Source organism: Toxorhynchites rutilus, chromosome 1 (genome assembly GCF_029784135.1).
Source record: "Toxorhynchites rutilus septentrionalis strain SRP chromosome 1, ASM2978413v1, whole genome shotgun sequence".
Lineage (NCBI taxonomy): Eukaryota > Metazoa > Arthropoda > Insecta > Diptera > Culicidae > Toxorhynchites > Toxorhynchites rutilus.
In genome coordinates this window covers 201,987,358-202,010,690 of record NC_073744.1, presented here as the reverse complement: position 1 = coordinate 202,010,690, position 23,333 = coordinate 201,987,358, and the positions used below count along the sequence as shown (strand labels likewise).

The window sequence follows — 23,333 nt, the reverse complement described above, 5'->3', positions numbered from 1 at the left end:
TTATGAACGCCACTCTTTTGACCAGGCAGCAGTTATTGATAGCTTCGGTAAGGCAAATTCACCATCGAGAAAAAAAATTAAATCGCAATCAAACAACCACTCTCTGCAATCATCTCTTCAAAGTGGTAAGTATTCCACACACACTGTTATTCCTCAATCTATCATTTCCATTATTCTTCCATATTTTTTTTCTACTCTGCGTCTGTGTTTAAGTACTTGCTGTTTTTTCTGTTTCTTCTTTTTATTCTTTTATCATTAGAAAGTTTTTTTTTATTATTTTCGAAATGCAAAGCCAAATGTTGCCTCGCTCTATCTCTCCTCTTTCTCTGTGTCTTGCCACTTATAACCGACTCGCGTATGGCTACTGTCTATAGATTTTGGCTTTGTTCCCCCTTTTCGGCACTCGCCAAAAACTTGATTCCGGCTGTTTTGGGCTCCCATTGCATTGGCATTCCCAATTTCAAATCGATGATGAACACCATCGAGGAACTTTCCGATCCGAGTTTTTTTTTCGGGGTGGATTCGGTTTCTTCCCAACGATCAACGGATTTCAATTTTGATTTCACTTTCGTTCCGTAAAACCGGCCTTTTTCGGGTGTGCTTTACACCCGAGATTCCGAATCGGAAGAGAGAGAAATTCGGTGGTTCAAGTCGATTAGTTATCTTATCTTGTTTTTCGTTGCCAGAGTTCAGCGTTTGCTAAATATATTCGTTCACACGTCGGTCGGAAAGATAAGCAACTCTCTATGTGATGTGATCCAGTGGGAAAATGCAATCTTCGGCTCGCTACCGGACAAGGCTCGCGATATAACGTTGAATTGTGTTCAGTGCAATTAATCATAATCATAACCATTTTACACCGTTCGATCAATCGGAGCTAACCTCGCGGAAACGCCCAGCTGCTGCTGCTGCTGCTGCTTGTATGGTATGTGCTGTTAATACAAACGAGGAAAAACGGCTGAGAAGAATCGAAAACATATGCTCCGTTTGGTTTTCATGCTGTTTGCCTTTTTTCCGATGCTTTCTTTCTTCCAATATCCAACGAAGGCGGGTGTCATTGGCCGAGGCTTGGATCCAAACGCCTCCACCCGCTCACCACTTATGCGCACACGGATGCACACACTCATAAAAATCATGTGTCTGCGACCAAAATGCACATACAGCGAGTCGCATACTTGCGCATACACATATGATTGAATCAGTAGTTTTCAGTTTATTGTAGTCAAAATTGATATAAATAAAAAATATTTTCTGCTCATCCGCAATTCAATAAAAAAAACATGAAAAAAATTATCCAATTTCGCCCAAACCTTGTATGTTATTTCTTATTAAATCCTGGATATGGGTGGTCTGAAAACCACGTTTTATAACATTATATTTATATGTTACAGTCAACTCTCCCTAACTCGATATCCAAAGGGACCATCGAGTTAGGGAGGTATCGAGATACAGAACATTTTTTCCTAATTTTTTTTATGTCTCAAATTGTCATATATTAGGGTAAGTGTCCCAATTATGGTATGAATTTGAATTTTTGATTCATTCCCTTAAAGTGAAAAAACACCTTTCTCATATAAAAAAAATATTTTTTCCAGAATCTTTCAGGAGGTGATAGACGGTTATATTTCACGAAAAAAATCCTTCTATGCATATGATAGAATTTCAACGATGACAAACTTTTTCTTTGTTTCGGATTCTGTTGGCTCAAACTGACTCTACATTGAAAAGTATGCTACGTAATCCGATTTTGTTGCTTTCATTTGAAAGATGAGAAAATTTAGTACAGGATATAGTAGTGGAACATCTAAATTAGTGGATTAAACATTTTCGAAGGGGAAAATTTAAAAGTTTTTTTTTATTTGTAATTATTAATTTTATCCTAAAAATTCATACTAAACTTGATTGTTTCTATCAATTAAATTAAAGTTCTCTAACCTCTCTACAATTTGTTCTTTGACGCCCAACTTCTATCTCTCTTAATTTCGCTGCAATATCGATATAAACAATTCCTGATGAAGATTCAATCAAAATCTTCAAAAATCGCGATTTTGAACCCACTGTACTTATAAAAGCCACTTAAATTTCACCTTAATGCTGAAAGGTTAATTTTTTTTCTTGAAATTATTCATATTTGAATTATAAAAAAAAAACTGTTTTTTTTTCAAACTGTATACAATCGAGTCCTAAATTTTACATAATCGAGTTTGTATATAATCGAGTCCGACTTGCATGAGGCACTAGGTTAACAAAGAAAATATTGATTAAGTATGTTACTCAAACTGAATTGTAACGATCACGCAGGAACTCTTCAATCACAAAGAAATGTTCGAATAGTTTCACAGGAACATTTTCAGTTGATTTCAATCTTCCGGACATATTCTTCAGGTTTGATTAAACGTTCGAATTAACATTCCAATAGAACTACTATCTTCAGCGACACTTTCCAGTATATCGGTATCTGGCATCAGATCACAGCAAATCACGTTTTGGTCCTTTTTGCACTAATTATTAAAAGACATTGAGCAATCGAACGGTATTGTACCGTCGACATCAGCAAGCTCACGACGCATTAATTATGCCAGCGGAATATCACTCCCGTCCATGTTGGTTGTGCTTTGAAGTTAGGAATTCCCAGTTTCTGGACAAATTCTCAAGCCATATCCCGAAGAATAGAAGAGGGGTAAATTATTCTGTCTAGCTTGACAAGACAAAAACTCATTGACTGCTCCAGCTTCTCGATTCTGACCAACCTTATATGCTTTTGGTCTAGATACAATTTTCCATTCCGATTCCATTTTTACTTTAGTTTGAGTAGTGTTGATACCGCACTTTGTGCAATACTGAAATTATTTGCTGCTTCAGACCCCTTTCGTCCATATTTTTCGACCTGCTCGATGATGCTCAAACCTTGCGCAATGGTTATATATATATATATATATATATATATATATATATATATATATATATATATATATATATATATATATATATATATATATATATATTTTTATATATATATATATATTGATTTTCGCGTACATGTTTTTGTGCGTTATTACCTCAGATTTCAATTGCCCTTGAAAGTGAAGACGGAGTGTTCGTGTTATCAAACAATTTCTTTTCAAGTATGGAAAACCACGAGAAACCTTTCAAGCGAACAATCAAAACGCTAACCATTGCGCAAGGTTTGAGCATCATCGAGCAGGTCGAAAAATATGGACGGAAGGAGTCTGAAGCTGCAAATAATTTCAGTATTGCACAAAGTGCGGTATCAACACTACTCAAACTAAAGTAAAAATGGAATTGGAATGGAAAATTGTATCTAGACCAAAAGCATATAAGGTTGGTCAGAATCGAGAAGCTGAAGCGGTCAATGAATTTTTGTCTTGTCAAGCTAGACAAAATAATTTACCCCTCTTCTATTCTTCGGGATATGGCTTGAGAATTTGTCCAGAAACTGGGAAATCATAACTTTAAAGCACAACCAACATGGACGGGAGTGATATTCCGCTGGCATAATTAATGTGTCGTGAGCGATGTCGACGGTACAATACCGTTCGATTGCTCAATGTCTTTAATAATTAGTGCAAAAAGGACCAAAACGTGATTTGCTGTGATCTGATGCCAGATACCGATATACTAGAAAGTGTTGAAAAACCTGAGAAAAACGCTGAAGATAGTAGTTCTATTGAGATGTTAATTCGAACGTTAAATCAAACCTGAAGAATATGTCCGGAATATTGAAATCAACTGAAAATGTTCCTGTGAAACTATTCGAACATTTCTTTGTGATTGAACAGTTCCTGCGTGATCGTTACAATTCAGTTTGAGTAACATACTTAATCAATATTTTCTTTGTTAACCTAGTGCCTCGTGCAAGTCGGACTCGATTATATACAAACTCGATTATATATGATTTGATTATGTAAAATTTAGGACTCGATTGTATACAGTTTGAAAAAAAAAGTTTTTTTTTATAATTCAAATATGAATAATTTCAAGAAAAAAAAATAACCTTTCAGCATTAAGGTGAAATTTAAGTGGCTTTTATAAGTACAGTGGATTAATCAGAATTCAATTTCTTCATCAGGAATTGTTTATATCGATATTGCAGCGAAATTAAGAGAAAGAAGTTTGTTCGTCAAAGAACAAATTGTAGAGAGGTTAGAGAGCTTTAATTTAATTGATAGAAACAATCAAGTTTAGTATGAATTTTTAGGATAAAATTAATAATTACAAATAAAAAAAACTTTTAAATTTTCCACTTCAAAAATGTTATTTTAATCCACTAATTTAGATGTTCCACTACTATATCCTGTACTAAATTGTACGATTTTTTCAGCAACAAAATCGGATTACGTAGCATACTTTTCAATGTAGAGTCAGTTTGAGCCAACAGAATCCGAAACAAAGAAAAAGTTCTATAAGTCTGTCATCGTTGAAACTCTAACATATGCGTAGAAGGATTTTTTTCGTGAAATATAACCGTCTATCACCTCCTGAAAGATTCTGGAAAAAATATTTTTTTTTATATGAGAAAGGTGTCACTATAAGGGAATGAATCAAAAAATGCAAATTAATACCATAATTGGGACACTTACCCTAATATATGACAATTTGAGACATAAAAAAAATTAGGAAAAAATGTTCTGTATCTCGATACCTCCCTAACTCGATGGTCCCTTTGGATATCGAGTTAGGGAGAGTTGACTGTATATATATATATACATATATATATATATTTATATATATATATATATATATATATATATATATATTTTTTTTTTTTTTTTAAACCTCATCAATATGGGTATTAAAACAAAATTCTCCACTAGTAGAACATAGCAGATAATGAAAAACCCAATTCCAAGAAGGCCACAGTCCCCAAACAACTAATTACTTTTTAAATGGTTTCATTCAGCTTGACCTGTTTCTATGTATGTTTGAATGCTTGTGGGATGGTCCCACATTAATAGAAAATTGACCCCGTTCCTGTTGAATGATTGATCTGAAATTTATAACATACATTTAATTCTACTGCCATTATAAAACTGCGCATTCCATGATCTTGAAAAATTCAATTTGGCCGTCGTTAAAAAATGGCTGAATGATTTGACTTGGAGAACACGAAACATAATAAACAACATAAATTCGAAAAGGTCGCCACCACTGAATGGGCGACTATGTATTTTTTGCAATCCCCTCAATATCGGTCTCAAATGAAATTTTTCGACTTATAGATTATAGTAAATCATGAAAATATTCCGAAGAAAATTAGGTAATAAAATTTAGAGGCTATTTAGTGTGCCTTATCTTGAATTGTTTAGATATTTATTGTTTGGTTTGTTCTTTCAAACTGTTTAGAATTCTTTTTTTTAATTCACAATTTTCTAATTTGTTTAAATTTTTCAGATTTATTTAAATTTTGTATATGTATTTTTTGCAATCCCCTCAATATCGGTATCAAATGAAATTATTTGACTTATAGAATACAGTACATCATGAAAATATTCCGAAGAAAATTAGGTAAGAAATGAACGTTGGATTTCCATTATCCACAGTCAGTTGTTTCATCATATACCTACGATTCTATTTTAGTCTCATCATTGCCCTAGATTAATGAAGGAACGGATGTGATAACTACTAACTTCAACTTGTCTAATTATTTTCTAGCTTTTAGTACATTAAACCGTTTAATTTAATTTTTCAAAATAATTCAAAAGAATGAAAAAAATTAAAAAATTCTAAAGAATTCAGAAACATTTTACAAAATTTAAATTAATCTGAAAAATTTAAACCAATTAGAAAATTGTGAAGAATTAAAAAAAAAGAAGTCTAAAGAGTTCAAAAGAACAAACCAAAACAATAAATATCTAAACAATTCAAGATAATGCACACTAAATAGCTTCTAAATAAATCAAAGGGATCCATGAGAATTCCAACAAGAAATAGAAAGGTTTAATTAATACAATTAAGTGCACCCGTGACGACATTATCATGCCGGGTGTTCGTGTTATTGGGCTCAAGAAATCTCAAATTAGTATTAATAATAGACGCTAGTTAATGCTAACGTTAACGTTGAGACGGCAAATGTTCCACAGGGAACGTTAACGCCATTCAAGAAAAATTAATACAATTGAAGAGTTCGAAATAATTCAAAAGAATAAAAAAGAATTCAAGAATTTTGAAGAATGTGAAAATTAAAAAAAAACTCAAAAGAATAAAAAAAAACATTCAAGAATTCAAACCAATTCAGAAAAGTTCTAAAAAAATTAAATAAATTTGCTGGAAAATTAAAAAGAATTCGGAAAACATACAAAACATACAAAACATACAAAAGAATTTAAAAATTTAAAAGAATTCAATCTTATTCAGAGTTGAAAAGTTAAATAAAAATACAATAACTGTATACAGTCTGTACAATTAAAAATAAGCTAAAGGTAAATGAAAGAGTTAAAAAATGAAATAGAATCTAGGCAATTCAAAGTAAATTAAACTTGTGAAAATCAAAATAAATCGAAAGAAAAAGAAAAGCAAAAAAAAAAGCATTATTTCATAAATTTTTAAAATTCCAAAATTTCTTTTGATTTTTTTTATATAAAGAAAAATAAAACATTTCAAGAACAATATTGAAAAAACTCAAAATAAGTATTCATAAGTATGTATGTTTTTAAACATTAAATTATTTATGAATTTAAATATTTAAATATTTGTAATTTTTAGTTTTTTTTTGTAGTTTTTGTAATCACAAATCAGAAATAGTAATCAGTTCATTATCGTAATCGATAATCGTAAATCATAAATAGTAAATAAAAAAATAAACAGTTAATCGTAATTTTCACACTAAACCTACCACGAGGGGTCAAATGACCCATTTTTTACCTTTCATACAAAATTTTCTTGTTAATTACATTGTCACAACATCATTTGCCAACACTACTTTTCCTAAAACATACATCGAATGTATTTTTCAGTGTTCACTCCTCTCTTGTTATTTTTTTTACTGAGAAATATAATATAAAGGGTGTGTCACATCAAATTGCATCACGGAAAAACCGCTGTAGAAATTTAATTTTTAGGAATTATATCTTCAGCTTTCGCTTATAATCAGATAAGGGTGTATAGATCACGTTGGCCATGCTTCACTGTCAATTTTTCGTAACTTTGGAAAAATGTCATCGAACGAAAAAGAGCGTCGTGAATTAATCCTGTGCACTCATTTCGAGAATCCGGAGTTGTCACATCGGGACATTGGTAAGATGCTGGGAATCGTCCAATCCACGGCCAGCAGAGTTCTAAAACGATACTTCGAGAACCTAACCATCGACCGGAAGGTGAAGAACGGCAAAAATGGATGCTCCATCAGTGAAAAAGATCACAAGCGCGTAGTTAAGCAGTTTAGACGTGATCCGAGAAGTTCGGTCCGGGATGTCGCCAATAAGCTGAATTTGTCAAGTTCATTCGTCCAGCGGACCAAGCAGCGGGAGGGCCTGTGTACATACAAGGTTCAGAAGGCTCCTAACCGCGACGAAAGGCAAAACATGGTGGGGAAGACGCGAGCCCGGTAGCTGTACACCGAAATGCTGACGAAGCCGCATTGCCTGGTAATGGACGACGAAACTTACGTCAAAGCGGACTTTCGTCAGCTGCCGGGCCTGTTGTTCTTCTCCGAAGATGACAAATTCAGCGCTCCGGAGGGGATTCGCAAGCAGAAACTATTCAAGTTTGCCAAAAAGTACATGGTGTGGCAAGCGATCTGCTCTTGCGGAAAGCGGAGTGCCCCCTTCGTGATGACCGGCACGGTAAACGGGCAGGTTTACCTTAAGGAGTGCCTACAGAAGCGCTTACTACCACTATTGAAGCAGCACGAGGGCCCGACCATTTTCTAGCCGGATCTCGCTTCGTGCCACTATTCAAAGGACGTGTTGGAGTGGTACGAAGCCAACGGGGTCACCTTCGTGCCAAAGGAAATGAACCCGCCCAACGCGCCGGAGCTTCGCCCAATAGAGAAATATTGGGCGATTATGAAGCAGGCCCTCCGGAAGAACCCAAAAGTTGTCAAATCGGAGGCGGACTTCAAGAGAAAATGGATTTCTGTTCAAAAAAAACTACAACCTGACGTTGTACAGAACCTTATGGACGGGGTAAAGAGGAAGGTGCGAGCATACGGGCTTGGGCTCGAAGTATGAATAAAAAGAAAATGCCAAAAGTTGTTGATAAGTTTTTATTTTACTGTCTAAAATTTTCAAAAGGATCGGTCTACTGGGCGAATTTCTACAGCGTTTTTTCCGTGATGCAATTTGATGTGACACACCCTTTATGTAATCTGCCCTAACTACCACAACGGGTCATTTGACCCTTGCAAACATTCAGAACGATTTGTTTGTGTGGCTGTGATACAAAACCATTGCATTACACATTTTTTGCTATTGCTTCATATATTTTGTTAATATTTGTTATCCCAAAATGTCGGAATATACAGAAGAAATATGGTATGCCACGTTTCTCAACAAAACTATATAAATCGAGTCATTGTTCACTAACTATTTATGAAGGGTAACTTGACCCGCTGTGGTAGGAATAGGTATACATGAAACATCGGTAGGTTAAGTGTTAATAGAATTGTTTACTCGGGATACGGGCCCTTGCCTTCTGGTCTGGTTCCTCCTAGGTTGCGATATATCCCCGATAATCGCACTTGGAATTAAATTTCGGTTTGGTGTTTCCTCCTTTGATATCAATATAATAATTTGCGAATATACTTGACCACTTTATTCATTTTTAAAAGTCCCTTTTCTACAGTTCACTTTATTTCACTACTATATATTACTATATACTACTTTTCTCCTTCTCCTTTTTCCTTCTAATTCCTTCGAATTCCTTGACTATAATAGTAATTTCAATACTTTCCTATAACATATTATTCTCCCCTTTCTTCACCTTCCTTTCTTTGTTTAATGTTTCGTTCACAGTTTTATACTCTTGGTGTTAGTGAGTAAAATCCCCAATAGAAATTATTCGGACCCATGCCGCAAAATCTATCACGTTGAGGGGCTGGCCGAAGTAATGCTTCATGTTGTATCGAACAATTTTGAGCAAACTTGCAATTTCATTGAAAAGATCTACAAAAAAAAATAGTTTCGATTTTGCTTCGATCGTGTGTGTACGCTCAATTTTTCGATTCACTGTAGTCTGTATATGGCAGTGTTCGTCTCAGTTTCAGCGTTGTATATTCGATTTTCTCGAGATGTTTTCTTTGTGGGGAGGAAACAATCCTCCCAAAAAAAAAATGAGTGGGTTATATCTATGATAGAACCGCAAGGTTGACGTGGGACTACCTTAGCTTAAAAAATCATTTGTTTGTATTGATTAAATTTTTGAAGAAATAAAACAATTCCCGAATTCAATTGAAATCAACATATTTGCTTTGTGAGTAAAAAGATTGTATGATGTCATGTAAGGTCAATTTATTTATTTATTTATTTATTTATCACCGTCTCGAATTGCTTGTAATTCCACAGACTGAATCCTTATATTAAATTCTTAATCCTATTTTTAAAGATAGTTTTGGACACGTTAAAATCGAACACGGCACAAGCACTATTGAATTCACGGAAACAATTCTCTAAGGGGTTATGGAATCCGTAGGAAGTCCTATGGCGATTGATAAACAACAAATCTCGCTCACGTAGTTGTCGGAATGGTACATAGAGTGATACATAATATAATAAGGACGAACAGTCAATATTTCCATTTAACAGATCAAACACAAATATGTTTTGAAGATTGGCGCGCCTAGAAGCTAACAATTCCAACGCGATCAGTCTGCAGCGGCTCGAGTAGTCGGGGAGATGGTCTGGATCTATCCAAGGGAGTTGTCGGAGTGCATATCTGATGAAACTGCGCTGTACTCTCTCCATTCGTGTGATTTGGGTGCTGTGAAACGGAGACCACACGCAGGCAGCATACTCCAAAATGCTACGTACTAAGGAGCAGTATAGCGATTTGATTGCGTAAACATCTCTCAAGTTATTGGTGCACCGACGAACAAATCCAAGGGCTGCAAACGCGTTAGCGGTAGTGACGCAGATATGCTCATTAAACCTCAGTTTGTTATCGAGGACGACTCCAAGGTCGCGAATGGAATCAACACACTCTAGTGTTTCAGGCCCAACTGAATAACGGAATTCAATTCGAGACTGCCGGCGGGTGAACGACACTGTTTTGCATTTTTTGATGTTCAATTCCATTCCGTTATCCTCTACGTCAGCCTGAAGCGCGCAACAGTCAAGATGAGATGTTACTGATCTATAAATTTTCAGATCGTCGGCATAGAGAAGTTTTCCAGCATTCAGTCGAAAGCTCAGGTCGTTTATGAACAAAACGAAGATAAGCGACCCGAGAACACTTCCCTGTGGCAGCCCTGATGTGATAGGAAAGTATCGAGAGTGAGAGCCATTGATGTTTGCATACGCCCACCTTGTCGAACGCTTTCGAAAACATTGTGATAGATAATGCTCTTCATTACAAGTAAATTTAATGACAGTCCTTTTACGTTTAGTATGATGCCTAGAACAAAATATGTGAACGGGAGAATTATCAAACGTTTATTTTATTTTACATTTCCTTCTGAAGTTTGCATTTCTCAAGTGTACGGACTTCTCGAACCGCGAATTTGCTTGATTTTATGAACTTCAGGCACTCAGTTCCGATTTTGACATGTATGTCGAACGGAGCCAAACCGTTGTGTTCGTACCCGCTTTTGTAATCCGTGCTAGGAAAACACTTTGCGGAGTGCAAAAATAAAAAGACGGGTGCAGAGATACCCCCGACTTGCATGAATCAAAAACTTCAACTTCTTTATATAATACTATAAAGGATTTAAACTTGAAAGTTCATTCGTCTCTAGTGTCTGCACGATTTTCCCAGGTTCTTAAGTTCAGGAGACCGTGTTAAGGAAACATATTCTAGTTTGCACAAAGGCAAGCGAGTACAAAAGTACTCGAAGCTTGCATTTATTTGCGGAGCCGATTTTCCCAGACATTTTGGTTTAGAAGTCTGTGTTAAGCAAACACATTTCAGTCGGAACAAAAATGCCACTGACTTGCATGAATTTACAATGCCAATTTCCTCAGACACCTTGGTTCTGAAGTTTGTGTTGGGGAAACACATTTCAGTCGGAACGAAAATTCCCCCGACTTTCATGTACTTGCAATGTCGATTTCCCCACGCTACATGGATTTGAACTCTGTGTTAGGGAAACATATTTCAGTCGGACCAAAAATACCCCCGACTTACACGTATTTGGAATGCCAATTTCCCCACGCTCCTTGGATTTAAAGTCTGTGTTAGGGAAACACATTTCAGTCGGAACAAAAATACATCTGACTTTCATGTATTTGCAATGCTGATTTACCCAAGGCTGCTTGGGTTTGATGGCTGTGTTAGGGAAATCGTAGATCGGGCCAATCAAAATGAGGCAGTTATGCCGTTTAGATAACGCTTAACATTTTACAGTTATTCAATTGTTTATCTAATGAAAAATAAAATTTTATTAATTGCGATAGAAGCGTAGAAATATTCCCTATCAATTGATGCAAACATCTTTCCGATCCAGTAAGAAATGTTCGAGTTATAAGCATTCGGAATCTTTCATTTTTTCCTGCATGTTCTGTGTTTAGGTTTTCATTTTACCCCCCATATACTCCGGTTAGACGTAGTCCAAAAAACCATTCAAAAGACACTTGCTGCGCCGGATAGCGATCTTACTGCGCGAGTATTGATCGAAAATGCGTAATTGCACAATTACGCTGAATAAAAGACCAATTTTCCGCCATTCGTTAATCGATTCGCGTTACAAGCGCAAACAACAATTTACGCTGTGTGCTGCATAACCACCTTCTTTGAATGATGTTTTCCATCCGATCGAAACGATTTCCACTCCACGTCGGATGGCGGCTTTTCCTCATTCATTCCAGCATCGGCCGCACGTCATTACGACCATATGGCGGCGAAAACGCATCTCCCATCCCAACGGCGCTGAATTTGCAACTCATTCGCTACTGACGATAAAACCAAATGAAGAGTGTGAGTTACCTTCACAAGGCAACAACCATCGAATCATGAAGCGGCCAACAACACCACCTTTCCGACGATGATCAGCTGTTATTTTGTGGATTTTTTTTCTTCTCTTTCGTACCGTGGGACCCACCAAAGTGATCTATTTTCGTGACGACCTTTTGACGAAATGCAAATGCTCGCAATCACGTCATCATTATGCATTTCGATAAGAACCGTTCTCTTTCGTTGTTGTTGTTGTTGTTGTTGTAAAACTTGGCCCTCTGTCTAATCGCGATATGATTGCAGCTAATCGATTCGATTGCATTGCAGCCTGCGGGCGGCCATTGTGCGCAGCTATTCTGCGAAAGTCACTCCGAGAAGGTTCAATCGTTCATTATTATTTGCATGCATTGGGGGCCATGGTTCGTAGTCGATTTCCAAACGCGCGCTCAGCTCAATCGATTATTCAATCGCTCGCTTTTGAGCTCGATGTTTCGATTGACCTCCGCGTGTGTTGTAGTGATTCACGATGCAAAACGCATTCTAGTGATGCGATGGATAGATGGTGTAGAAGAAGCTAGTACTCGACGACCTTCTTTGGTCCGAACAGAGGTTCTATGCGAACTTGTTTCGCGTTCGTCGAAATTTGTGCTAAAGGTTCTTTCTTAATATTTTTCTTCTGTTTGATTGTAATTGTTTGGTCGGTTCGGGAAAGTGTTTTTTGACGTAGGACTACGTCTAACCGGAAGATATAGGGGGTGAAATGGAAATCTAGGCACTGAACAAGTAGGAAAAAATGCAAGATTTGAAACGCTTATAACTCGAGCATTTCTCAATAGAACGCAAAGGTTTTTGCATCAATTGATAGGAAATATATCTACGCATCTATCATAACGAATAACATTTCATTTTTCTTGAGATAAATAATTGAATAATTGTGAAATATCAAGCATTGTCAAAATGCACTATGTGCCCATTTTTGATTGGTCCATTTTGTGCTCCTCAAATCGTACCGACCAAAACGGGCAACCAGAGCAGCAGCGAAATAGAATGAAGCACGATTGGAAAGGAAAAAGAAAAAAATGAACGAAACATTGGTCGCAGTCTCACACATGCGTAACTCTCGAGCCAGCCAGTCAGCTTAAAAATCCCCGCTCCGCTGCCGTAACGATCATTCTCATTCAAACCGTACACCACATCGGTTCGCATCACAACACATCAACAAACCAACCCAAGCAGCCATGTCTGGACATGGTAAAGGAGGAAAAGTGAAGGGAAAGGCAAAATCCCGCTCGAATCGTGTTGATCTGGAGCTCCCCGCAAGGGTAGCTAGGCCGAGCGCGTTAGTACCAGTGCACCAGTCCACCTAGCCGGCGTTATATAGTTTCGGCCGCCGAAGTGATCGAGTTGGTTGGTAAAGCAGCTCGCGACGATAAGAAAACTGCATTCGGATCAGAACACATTCGGTGGACATCAAGACAACAGGCAGTTGCAGCGAGTGGCGAGTGGCAAACGCAATCGCAAAACGGCATCAGGTAGCAGAAGAAAAAAAGTTTGTTCTTTATACAAACTGCTTTGGTGACAAATCCAGAACAAGGCGGCATCGAGGGCGTTCGAAATGGTTTTTTTCAAAACCAAGATTACTAAGTTTTCTAAATTGGAACCATTCCATAAAACGAGGCGCTTTTCAGGGCCATTAAACCTTCCAAAAAAGAGTTTAGGAAATACAGTTCAATGCTTTCTAAAACAATATCCAAAATAATAATAAAACACAAATTGATTTTTTCATAATTTGTTTGCCAGGATATGATGAGTATGTGAATTTGGCAGTTGTTCTGAGCTTATTGATTTTCACCAATTCTTAAATTGCTTCTAGATTGAAAGTACAGTAATTTACACTTATCTCGACATTTAGCCAATTGGACGGACCTGTAATGCGACATATTTAGTTGGACATTTTTGTAAACATAGAGTTCGGGGTCCAAATTATGACCCCACATGGAAAGTCGACACTGTACCACTGTCATCGCAAATGTTCAATTACAGGTTAAAATTACCTCCAATCCGATACTGAGTGGTAGTAATGCGACGTGCCATTGAATGTAATTTACTGTAAAATATGTAATAAGCTGGATGGGAAGAAATTTTCCGACTGTGAAAGCTGTGGCGAGTGGCAAATGCAATCGCTAAACAGAAAGGTTTAGCCGAACAAGATGGGGATATCGAGTGATAACAAAACAATAAACTCTTTAGATTGAAGATAATTTTGTGATCCTGAAAAGGTCCTGCATGTGAATCCAACGAGCGAACAAATCGTAATGAATGTATTGACGTAAGATTACGTCTTTCATTTCTATACCGGGGTGTAAAATCAAAGTTTCGAAAACGAAAGCGTTACGCCGGAGACCGAGATTTTGACCGTTAATAGCTCCTAAACAACTGAACGAAATGGTATGATAAACACTTCATTCAAAAGATGAAATGTCTACGCGTTCTATACTTGTTACTTTCTGATCCAAAAACTTGTTTCAATAGTCTTAAAATTGCTTTAAAAACAGGCTATTAAAATCACCAATCGGTATATAAGCGAGCGGCGCTCGGAAATCCACTCAGTTCTAATTGAACAGCGATTGGAGCATGTTGTCGCTGTTGCGGTGAAGCTCTTTATTTATCATGAAAGCGCGGATGAACGGTGTCACCAAGAGCCTGTTTGTGCACCCTAGGCCAGAAGGGAATCTATCAGGAGGAGAGTGATGCCACAAACGGTTCCCTGGGAAGACATCGCTACACACACATACACGCGCGGCTATTAACAGGTGGTTTAATTGAATGTTTTCTATCCATGTAACACTGTGACCAAATATATTTCAATCAAGTGCTATTAACAGGTGGTTATTGAGTTGGCATTAACCACTGGTGGGCTTCCAGTATCGAGGAAAATGTGGAAATATCTAATCGTTACTGAAAATAATCTGCCAGTTCCTTTGGGAATTTTCAAAATATATTCATGTGAAAGAGTTTATTTTAATGTTTTCTATCCATGTAACACTGTGACCAAATACATTAGGTTTTGTGATTTTTCAATCAATCGCAATCAACAGGATAGCTTCTGAAGATTATTCTTCCCCATCAGTAGGATATTTCCGTATCCAATATTGGATGCATAAAACCTTGTGCCTCCAACGTAACGCTCTCGTTTTCGAAGTTCTCCAAATATTCATTCATTCAGAATGAATTCAGATTCAACTGCATACAAATGATCTCTAAATCAACGATAGTCCTACGTCACCCTTGCGGTTATACCATAGATATAACCCACTTCCTGTTTTTTATTTTTCAATGGAATAATATAAATTAAAAATATTCAAATCTATAATAAAAATAATTAATAAAATAAAAAAATTTTAAACTCAAAAAGAAATCGAAAAAATAAAAAAAAACCTTAAAGAATAAACAATTTTCGAAATTTATAATTTTAAATTTTCTAATTCTTTTGATTTTTTAGAATTCGTTTGAGCTTTTCTGATTGTTGTTTAATTCTTCTGATGTTAATTTTAATTTTTTAAATTTGAATTGCTTTGAATTTCTTTCATTTTTTTAATTTTGGAATTTTAAAATATTTGATTCAAAAACTACAAAAATTAAAAATTTCGAAATAATCCGAAAGAATTTACAATAGTTTCAAATGGTTCAAAAGAATTTAAAAGTGTTTAAAAGAATTTGAAAAAAATAGAAGAAATGGAAAAGAAATTAAACAAAAAATAAATATTCAAAAATTTGAAATTTGAAAAAAAGGGTTGACACAAACTTGAAAAACGAAACTTGAAAAACTCAAAAGAATTGACAAATAATCAGAAAATTTCAAACGCATTTGAACAAAATAAAAAAAAATAAAGAAATTACAAAAAATTTAAAAAAATTATATATAGAATTTCCGATGGTTCTAAAATTTATAAAAAATAAAAAAAAACCCGAACGAATTAAAAACAATCAAAAAAGTTCAAAACCACTCTTAAGAATTCAAGTTCCAATTTTCAAAGAATGCAGATCAGAATATCAGAATAATTAGAAAGAATAACAAATGTTTCGAAAATTCTAAAACAAAAAAATCAAAGAAATTAAAACAATTCAAACTAAAAAAATCGACAACAAACATCAAAATAATTTAAAAAACAATCAAATGAATTCAAATAAATTTTGATAAATCCAAAGAATTAAAAAAGATTTAATTTAAGAATAGAAAATCCGAAAAAAAAATTATTATATATTTATAATTTATAAAAATTTTGAAGATTGAAAATTTGCAAGAATAAAATATTCTTAGACTTTCCGCAGGTTTTTATGTTCAGTTCAGTTCAGTGTATATTACACTTTAAGATTTTGTAAAAGATGTAAAAATATGACAAATATTAAATTTCAGATATTCAAATTTTTTTTAAATGCCTTTTTTTTTGGACTATTGGTTTTTTTTAATTTTTGGATTTAAGATTTTTAGCCTATTTGGTTTTCAAATTTCTGGATCAAATTTGAATCGGTGCTAGAATGATCCGAGCTCCGAATTCATGTATTAAACTTGTATTCAACCAACGCAAGAACATTCAAAAGAGCAAAACCATCTTTCTTGTAGCAAATTCTTAGCCTTGAGAGAACAAAAATGAAAATGTTTGTAGTTGTTAAAAATTCATCGGCCTTGAAAAATACCACCCCAAGTGCTCGAGCATGGTCCATGATTCGTGCCCATAGGGAACTACCGGTCGAATCAGGGTTTTGTACATGATACACTTCAAAAGGGGTCGGAGTTTGTTGGACCTTAAGGATATGCGGAGCCCATAGTATACACAATTTCCGTTGACTATACATCTCCGAATTTTGCGGCTGTTGTTTTTTTAATCCCATCTGTTTATTAGGCTCATTTAGCAATTCAGCTGTAACAGAGCCGACTTTATTCGTATACAATTTTACCTTAAGATAACTTTTGTTGCATATTACACTGCTGTAGCCATTTTTAGGCGTAAGAATATTTCTATCCATCGATAAACATTTGTTTTATCTATCTATCTATTAGGTCTAAGAGTATTCCAATTCTATCGATACACAACACATGCCGCCTTTCTCGGCGTAAGAATATTCCTATTGTTCGAATGTTTACAGTTGGACTGTTCAGAGCGGGAATGTTGTGTTATTAATAGTGACAATTACCGATACAGTAGATCGTAATGTGAGCGGTAAGGGGCTGGGATTACCGTCACATGATGATTGTTGCATGGACATAGAATAATTGCTAGAATAACACACAAAGATGGTCAGTTAAGGGGCCCTGAGTTATGAGCTCATGATCTTTCGCTTAGTAACGGATACGCAACCAATTAAGCTACGATGATCCCTCAGGCTCAGGCTGTTGTTGTTATCAGTTGTTATAAACAAGCCAAATTCCACTACCACCTCGAGCTGGTCGCCGTCGATTACAACACTACTATCAGGAAGAAGTCTGTTACGATCAATCCCTCTTGCTAGCATGTATTTAGTCATAGACGCATTGATCCATAAAATTTTTGCATAGAGTTTGTAAATAGTAACAACAACGTTGATGTGAACGCGTTGAATTTTATGTTAAATATGAATGAATAAGATAAATTTGAAAATGAAGTAATACTTATAAAAATATTTATGAAATAAACAAAACATTGACATTAAAAAAAAATTGATTCCAAGCCCAATCTGCCCTGCGTCGTGTTTCAATCGGGTGCACGAGTCCGCTACCGTCGCATGTGTTCTTCGATTATGTCCATTACGTCGGCGAAGCAGATAAACTGACTAGACTTGTTGAAAATCGAGCCCCGTGGTCCGCATAACAGCTTCAAGCGTCACGTTGAAAAGCAGACAGGAGAGTCTATCGCCTTGTCGAAGTCCCCTGTGAGTCTCAAACGATTCCGATAGATCGCCTTTTTATAAATGAGGCAGATTACCCCATCCTTCCACTCCTCCGATAGCAGTTTTGTGTCCCAGATCCTGACTATCAACCGGTGCATATGCTCTACAAGTTTCCCCGGATCTTCCTTGAAGAGATGTGGTTCTTTTGTGGTTCTTTAACTGATTAATGACCTCCTTAACTTCACCCATGGTCGGGGGTGGTACGTCGTTCATTGCACCGGTGTAATATAACAAAGATGTAGTGCTAGAAGTAAGGCAGATCACTTATAATGTTAAAACTTTGTATAATCAAAATCCATGGAAAATAAGAAAATTTAAGTCAAAAAAATCAAGCACCGGTGTAGTACTCATCTACGCCGTCTTGGTCCCATGTCTGCGTGCTGTTTAAGTGTTAATCCTAGTGCTGCCTCCATTTTTTGATCACCTCGCGCTCGTTCGTTAAAATGCCCCTTTCATTGTTCCTGCACTTTTCGGCCTGCGGCACAAAGCCTTTTATGAGACGTTTAGTTTCTTGAAGAACTTCCACGATTCTCGGGAACGATAAAACAGCTCCATTTCGCTCAGAAACGCTCGGCACTCTTTGTCAAACCATTCATTCCGTTGTCCTCGTTGTTCATACCCGATGACGGTCTCGGCTGTGCTGCTAATTGCTGCTTTCAAGGTGTTCCATCGATGTTGGCGCCACGATATGTTCTGACGTCGATGATATCCGAGAAGTGCCGACCGTCGATCAAAACGTGGCCAATTTGTGTTTCCGTTCCGTCCGTTTGCATGATTCCCAAGTGTATTGGTATTGGAAACTGTGCTGGAAAAAGGTGCTACGCATGGTCATGTTTTTGGAGGCATCGAAGTCGATAAATCTTAGGCCGTTTTCGTTGGAAACTTATCAAAACCTGATCATACAACCCCCGAACACATGTTTTGGACACTAGACTCTGCTTCAACGTTCTGTTTCGTTGCTTGCTCGCTCGATAAGAACGAAATCCTCGAGCGGTGGCACGGAAGGCACCGTATTTCATTGCGAATTCATTATCTGACAGTCCAGGGTTTGCTTTGATGGATCTCAACACTTTCCAATTCAATATACGGCTTACGGCTGACAATATCCCATTTCCATCAAATATCCTCTCATGCAATTCTTATTGTAAAACTCTTGCCAAGAGAAGACGTGAGCAGAAATTTTCTGCCCCATCTATCGTCTGGCATTGAGCCCAAGCCAAAGATGTGAGGACGTGAGGCTTACCACACAACTGCTATAGCCATTATTTTCAATTAATTCAATATCTGATGAATGTGGTAGTATTTCGGTGAAATTGCTGCACAATTTTAGTGCTGCATGCAAAGCTATTCTAGCAACACGGCCCTTGGGGCAATGTATCAAAAATATCAAAACAATGGAAGATACAGTGAACCCATCCGTAAACCAGACAAACAAAAATCGATACCCACCTTGTCATCGTAATACAGCGGCGGAAGGGAAGTGCTGGCCCGTTTCAGTTCATCTTTTGCCAACTCGGCAGCAGACTTGATTGGCAATGGTTCCGTTGCTCCTCCTGTGGTCAGTTCCGCCCGGATTGTGACAGCCGAGGAGGAAGAACAGGAACCAGTCTCGTCAATGTTTAACACCACCGATCCAGACATCTTTCCCCTGCACTTCCTCCGACTGTTAAAAATCTCCACCTAATTCGGCTGTTGCAAGTGCTGTTGTGTTTTCTGCTGGTAACACTCTCTAATCTAGGAGGCGAAACACTCATATTTATGACAGTGGTGACGCGACAAGCCTTATCGAGCACGTCATTATTGCGGATCTTCCCGACTCGGATGCATTTTTTTTCTCTTCCCCGCTTTTGATACTTTGAATTTTCTCTCGTACTTCGGCTTAAATATATCACGTGCACAATTTTCAATTTCTCCTCACAAACAATGATTGCCCGAAACAATTTTCCGCACAAACTAGGTGTCAAACCTGGGGGCAATGAAAGGGGGGTGAGCACAGAGAGAGCACTTTTTATCAAAATGAATGCCACTCTTCCATCCACAGATAAACTAGTTCACTCCCGGTATCGCTAAAATATATATTCACCGGAGAAGAAACATTCGATCGAATCACAGACGGACGCAAAACAACCGCACGCAATATATCAAACGACTGATTCTCGGACGCCACAATTTCACTCGACCCGAGGAACCCGACGAGGTCATGCATCCATTCGTTAGTCAAATAACAAAAGATCGGAGCCGTAAATTTCACACCGTCCGTGTGTGTCAACACAAAAAACGCACTCACAGACTATCCAATCGAATTGAATCGAACAGGGAGAAACGCGAAGATTTTCACTTCAATTTTCTTCCCCAATCACGCACCGATCCACTACTCTGACTTTTGCTACTAATAGCAATGATGCACCGCCGCGATATCACTTAATCCAACGAATACACTACGTGTAGTATGGAAAGGGGCAACAGTGGCGATGATGCAAATTTTGCTCGGTTTCGCCGTGATTCTTCTTTTTCTTGCTTGTGCAATAATACTGCACTCGCACTATCTCGCAAAGGCGATCGAAAAGGTCTTGCGATGTCAGATTTTTGACGGAACGTTTCGGCGACCGACAAGTGACAGCTGGCTGTCGAACGAAAATGCAGGGGAATGCGACCGACTGTCGGAGTTGGAGTGACTTTGTAAAAGGGCGTAAAAACTGAATTATCGGTCAGCACTCTCCAATCAAACAAAAACTTTTTTATATGTTTTAGTATTCGGAAATCATTTTAGAATACATCGTATCAATAGATTTTTATAAAATCTACAAATATAAACAAGTTTAGAATGAATAACAAATTATTGAAGCATTATAAGCTAACATGTTCGTCATGATACACTTCCCCAATTATTTAATTTAACTGGGGGAAGTGGATCTTTTTTGTTCACTTAAAGAGGTGCACTGCGATTCCGATTAATGTCCAAGCTAAAACCACATCATGCATTAAAACGATGGAGAAATAGCCTTTTGGCTTCTTCAAGACCGAGGTTCTACTGGTCATCGCACTGGTCATTGGTTGACATATAATGCGCCTAACTGGCATATGCATGCAAAAGTGGAGGCCTTATACATACATGGCAAATGCTTACCGAATTTGTGTGGATGAAGATGCAACTTTGACCGGCTATAATAGCGATTATGTTGAAATTGAATTGCGATCTAATATGAATATATTCATGAATTGTCAAAGCACCAAATACGACTTTTGCCATACTCATATACAATTTATTACAGACATGAAAAAAAAACAAATGGCGCAAAATATTTTCGTGAAATGTTTATTATAGCCTCACGAATCACCATTTTTATATATGAGTATTTATGTTTGTAGAAATAATAATTGTTTGATTGACTTGTGTTGGGAGTGGAATATGAATGGATTGATGTTTGGTGAAAACTGCTCCGATGTGGGTTCGAACTCCGGTCGTCTGGATTATCATCCACCAGCTATCTCGCGCGGCTATCTGAAATTCAATTCAACAGCGGTTAAAACTTTCGAGTGCATCAGCATTTCATTGACATTTCAATATGATGTAGTTAATTCTTTATTAGGATCTAATATGATTTACTGTTTCATGATTTTCTTCAGCATGCAACACGATTTACTACAGTACTGAATCGATTTAAATTATACGCTTATACGACACACAAACTGCATCAGCGTAATATACGCTATGATGCGGATTAAATATATTTTACGACAATGTACATCATAAAATTGATGTTTGTTATACCGAATTGCGACTTAATTTGATAATGGTATATAAAATCGAGTTTTTACATTTTATGCGATTTCAAATATACACGATACATACTTTGATTGATATTATATGCGATTATGATTTATTCGGATTTCTTGTAAGACTTGACACGTGCAAAATTATACGATTTAATGTTTGCTGGGTAGTTTATATCTTGATCCTACCCGTCTGAAGGTTGTTGGAGAGAAAGGCAGAGCAGCACACCGTGTAACAGCAGGACCTTCCAAAGAGAATATTACCGTATTGATGGGTAGAAATGCAGCTGGTGGCAAACTGCCTCCGCTGGTTGCATTTAAAGCAACAAAAAACGTATGGACAAGCTGAATGACATCTAAAGAAGACAAGTTTCCTGGATTAGCTTGCGCAACTACTTCAAACGGATGGATGGATACTGACACATTCATCAATTACTTCGAGCACCAATTTCTGAAAGTGATTCCGAAGACGCGTCCAGTTGTTCTGATATATGACGGCCTTTCATCGCATATCAGTCTGAAACTGATAAAAAAAGCTATGGAGAAAGTAGTCGTGATTTTTTAACCCACGAATATTTCGGTATTCAAACCCTTTAAGCAAAAGTACGATGAACGTTTGATTGATTGGCAGCATGAACACTACGGTGTGAAGACTTCGAAATCGGTGTTTTCTTCACTTATTTCTCAAGCATGGAACCAGTTCGATAAAACGAGCATGATAAGCGGATTCAAGAAAGCAGGAATTTTTCCCTTTTATGACAAGATAATTCCTGAGGATAAATATGAACTCGTACCACTTGAAAGATTCAAACGGATCCAACAAGCCTCAATGTGTGAATTGAAGGAGCCATCAACTTCAAAGGATGTGCAAGATGCCAGTGTACAAACAGAAAATTCTTCTCCTCGTAATGGATATTTTGAACAGATCGTATTGGAATATGTAAAGCAAAGTTCGTCTACATCGAAGGGCACAAGAAGAAAAATATGCTCGGGAGCCGAAGTGATCACTCCATCGGATGCTGTTCAAACACTCAAGAACACCGAAAATCGTGACGTAGGTTCTACTAAGAAACGTGCTCCAATTGCCAAGTGATTATAATTTTCTTAATGTTGGACTCATTTCGAAGAAAAAATAATGTGTTTTCTCGAATGCCTTTTAATGTATACCCTATTTGAGCTAACAAAAGTTAATAAGATATATATGCGTTATTGTCTCCTATAATTCTGTATTATTATCCATTCATGGTCATAAAAAGAATAATCATGATCTACTTACCCCTTAACATAGGGGTAAGTGGACTACCTGGTATTCTATTTTCAATTCTCTTTTATAGTGTACTAGTCAAACCCGAGATTCTAGTTTTATACCTGTTTCCTTTCAAATGCCCTCCGATTTATTTCATGTTGAGTATACGGTAGAATATTTCTTTTGTTGCAAACATCTATTAAGAAATGCTCGAGTTATAAGCGTTCGAATCTTTCATTTTTTTCCTACATGTTAAGCGTCTAGACTTTCATTTTACTCCCTATATCTTCCGGTTAGACGTAATCCCAGTGGCATCGAGTGA

The 23,333-nt window shown here is 36.8% G+C and overlaps 1 protein-coding gene across 3 annotated transcripts in view; it reads right to left on the bottom strand.

Moving 5' to 3' along the window:
- The window catches only part of LOC129768078 (serine-rich adhesin for platelets), a 214,438-nt gene extending 193,884 nt beyond the window's left edge, over window positions 1-20,554 (bottom strand). Inside the window, exons 1-2 of one of the 3 annotated variants that reach the window (XM_055769613.1) lie at window positions 20,279-20,554; window positions 19,441-19,957 (exon numbers count right to left, since the gene is read on the bottom strand). In XM_055769613.1, coding sequence (XP_055625588.1) covers window positions 19,441-19,632 — 192 coding nt within the window. In that variant the 5' untranslated portion in view covers window positions 19,633-19,957; window positions 20,279-20,554. Of the gene's footprint in view, window positions 1-19,440 lie in introns of all 3 variants that reach the window. The other 2 variants (XM_055769691.1, XM_055769530.1) reach the window with 2 other exon arrangements.
- Between the last annotated feature and the right edge of the window lie 2,779 nt (window positions 20,555-23,333).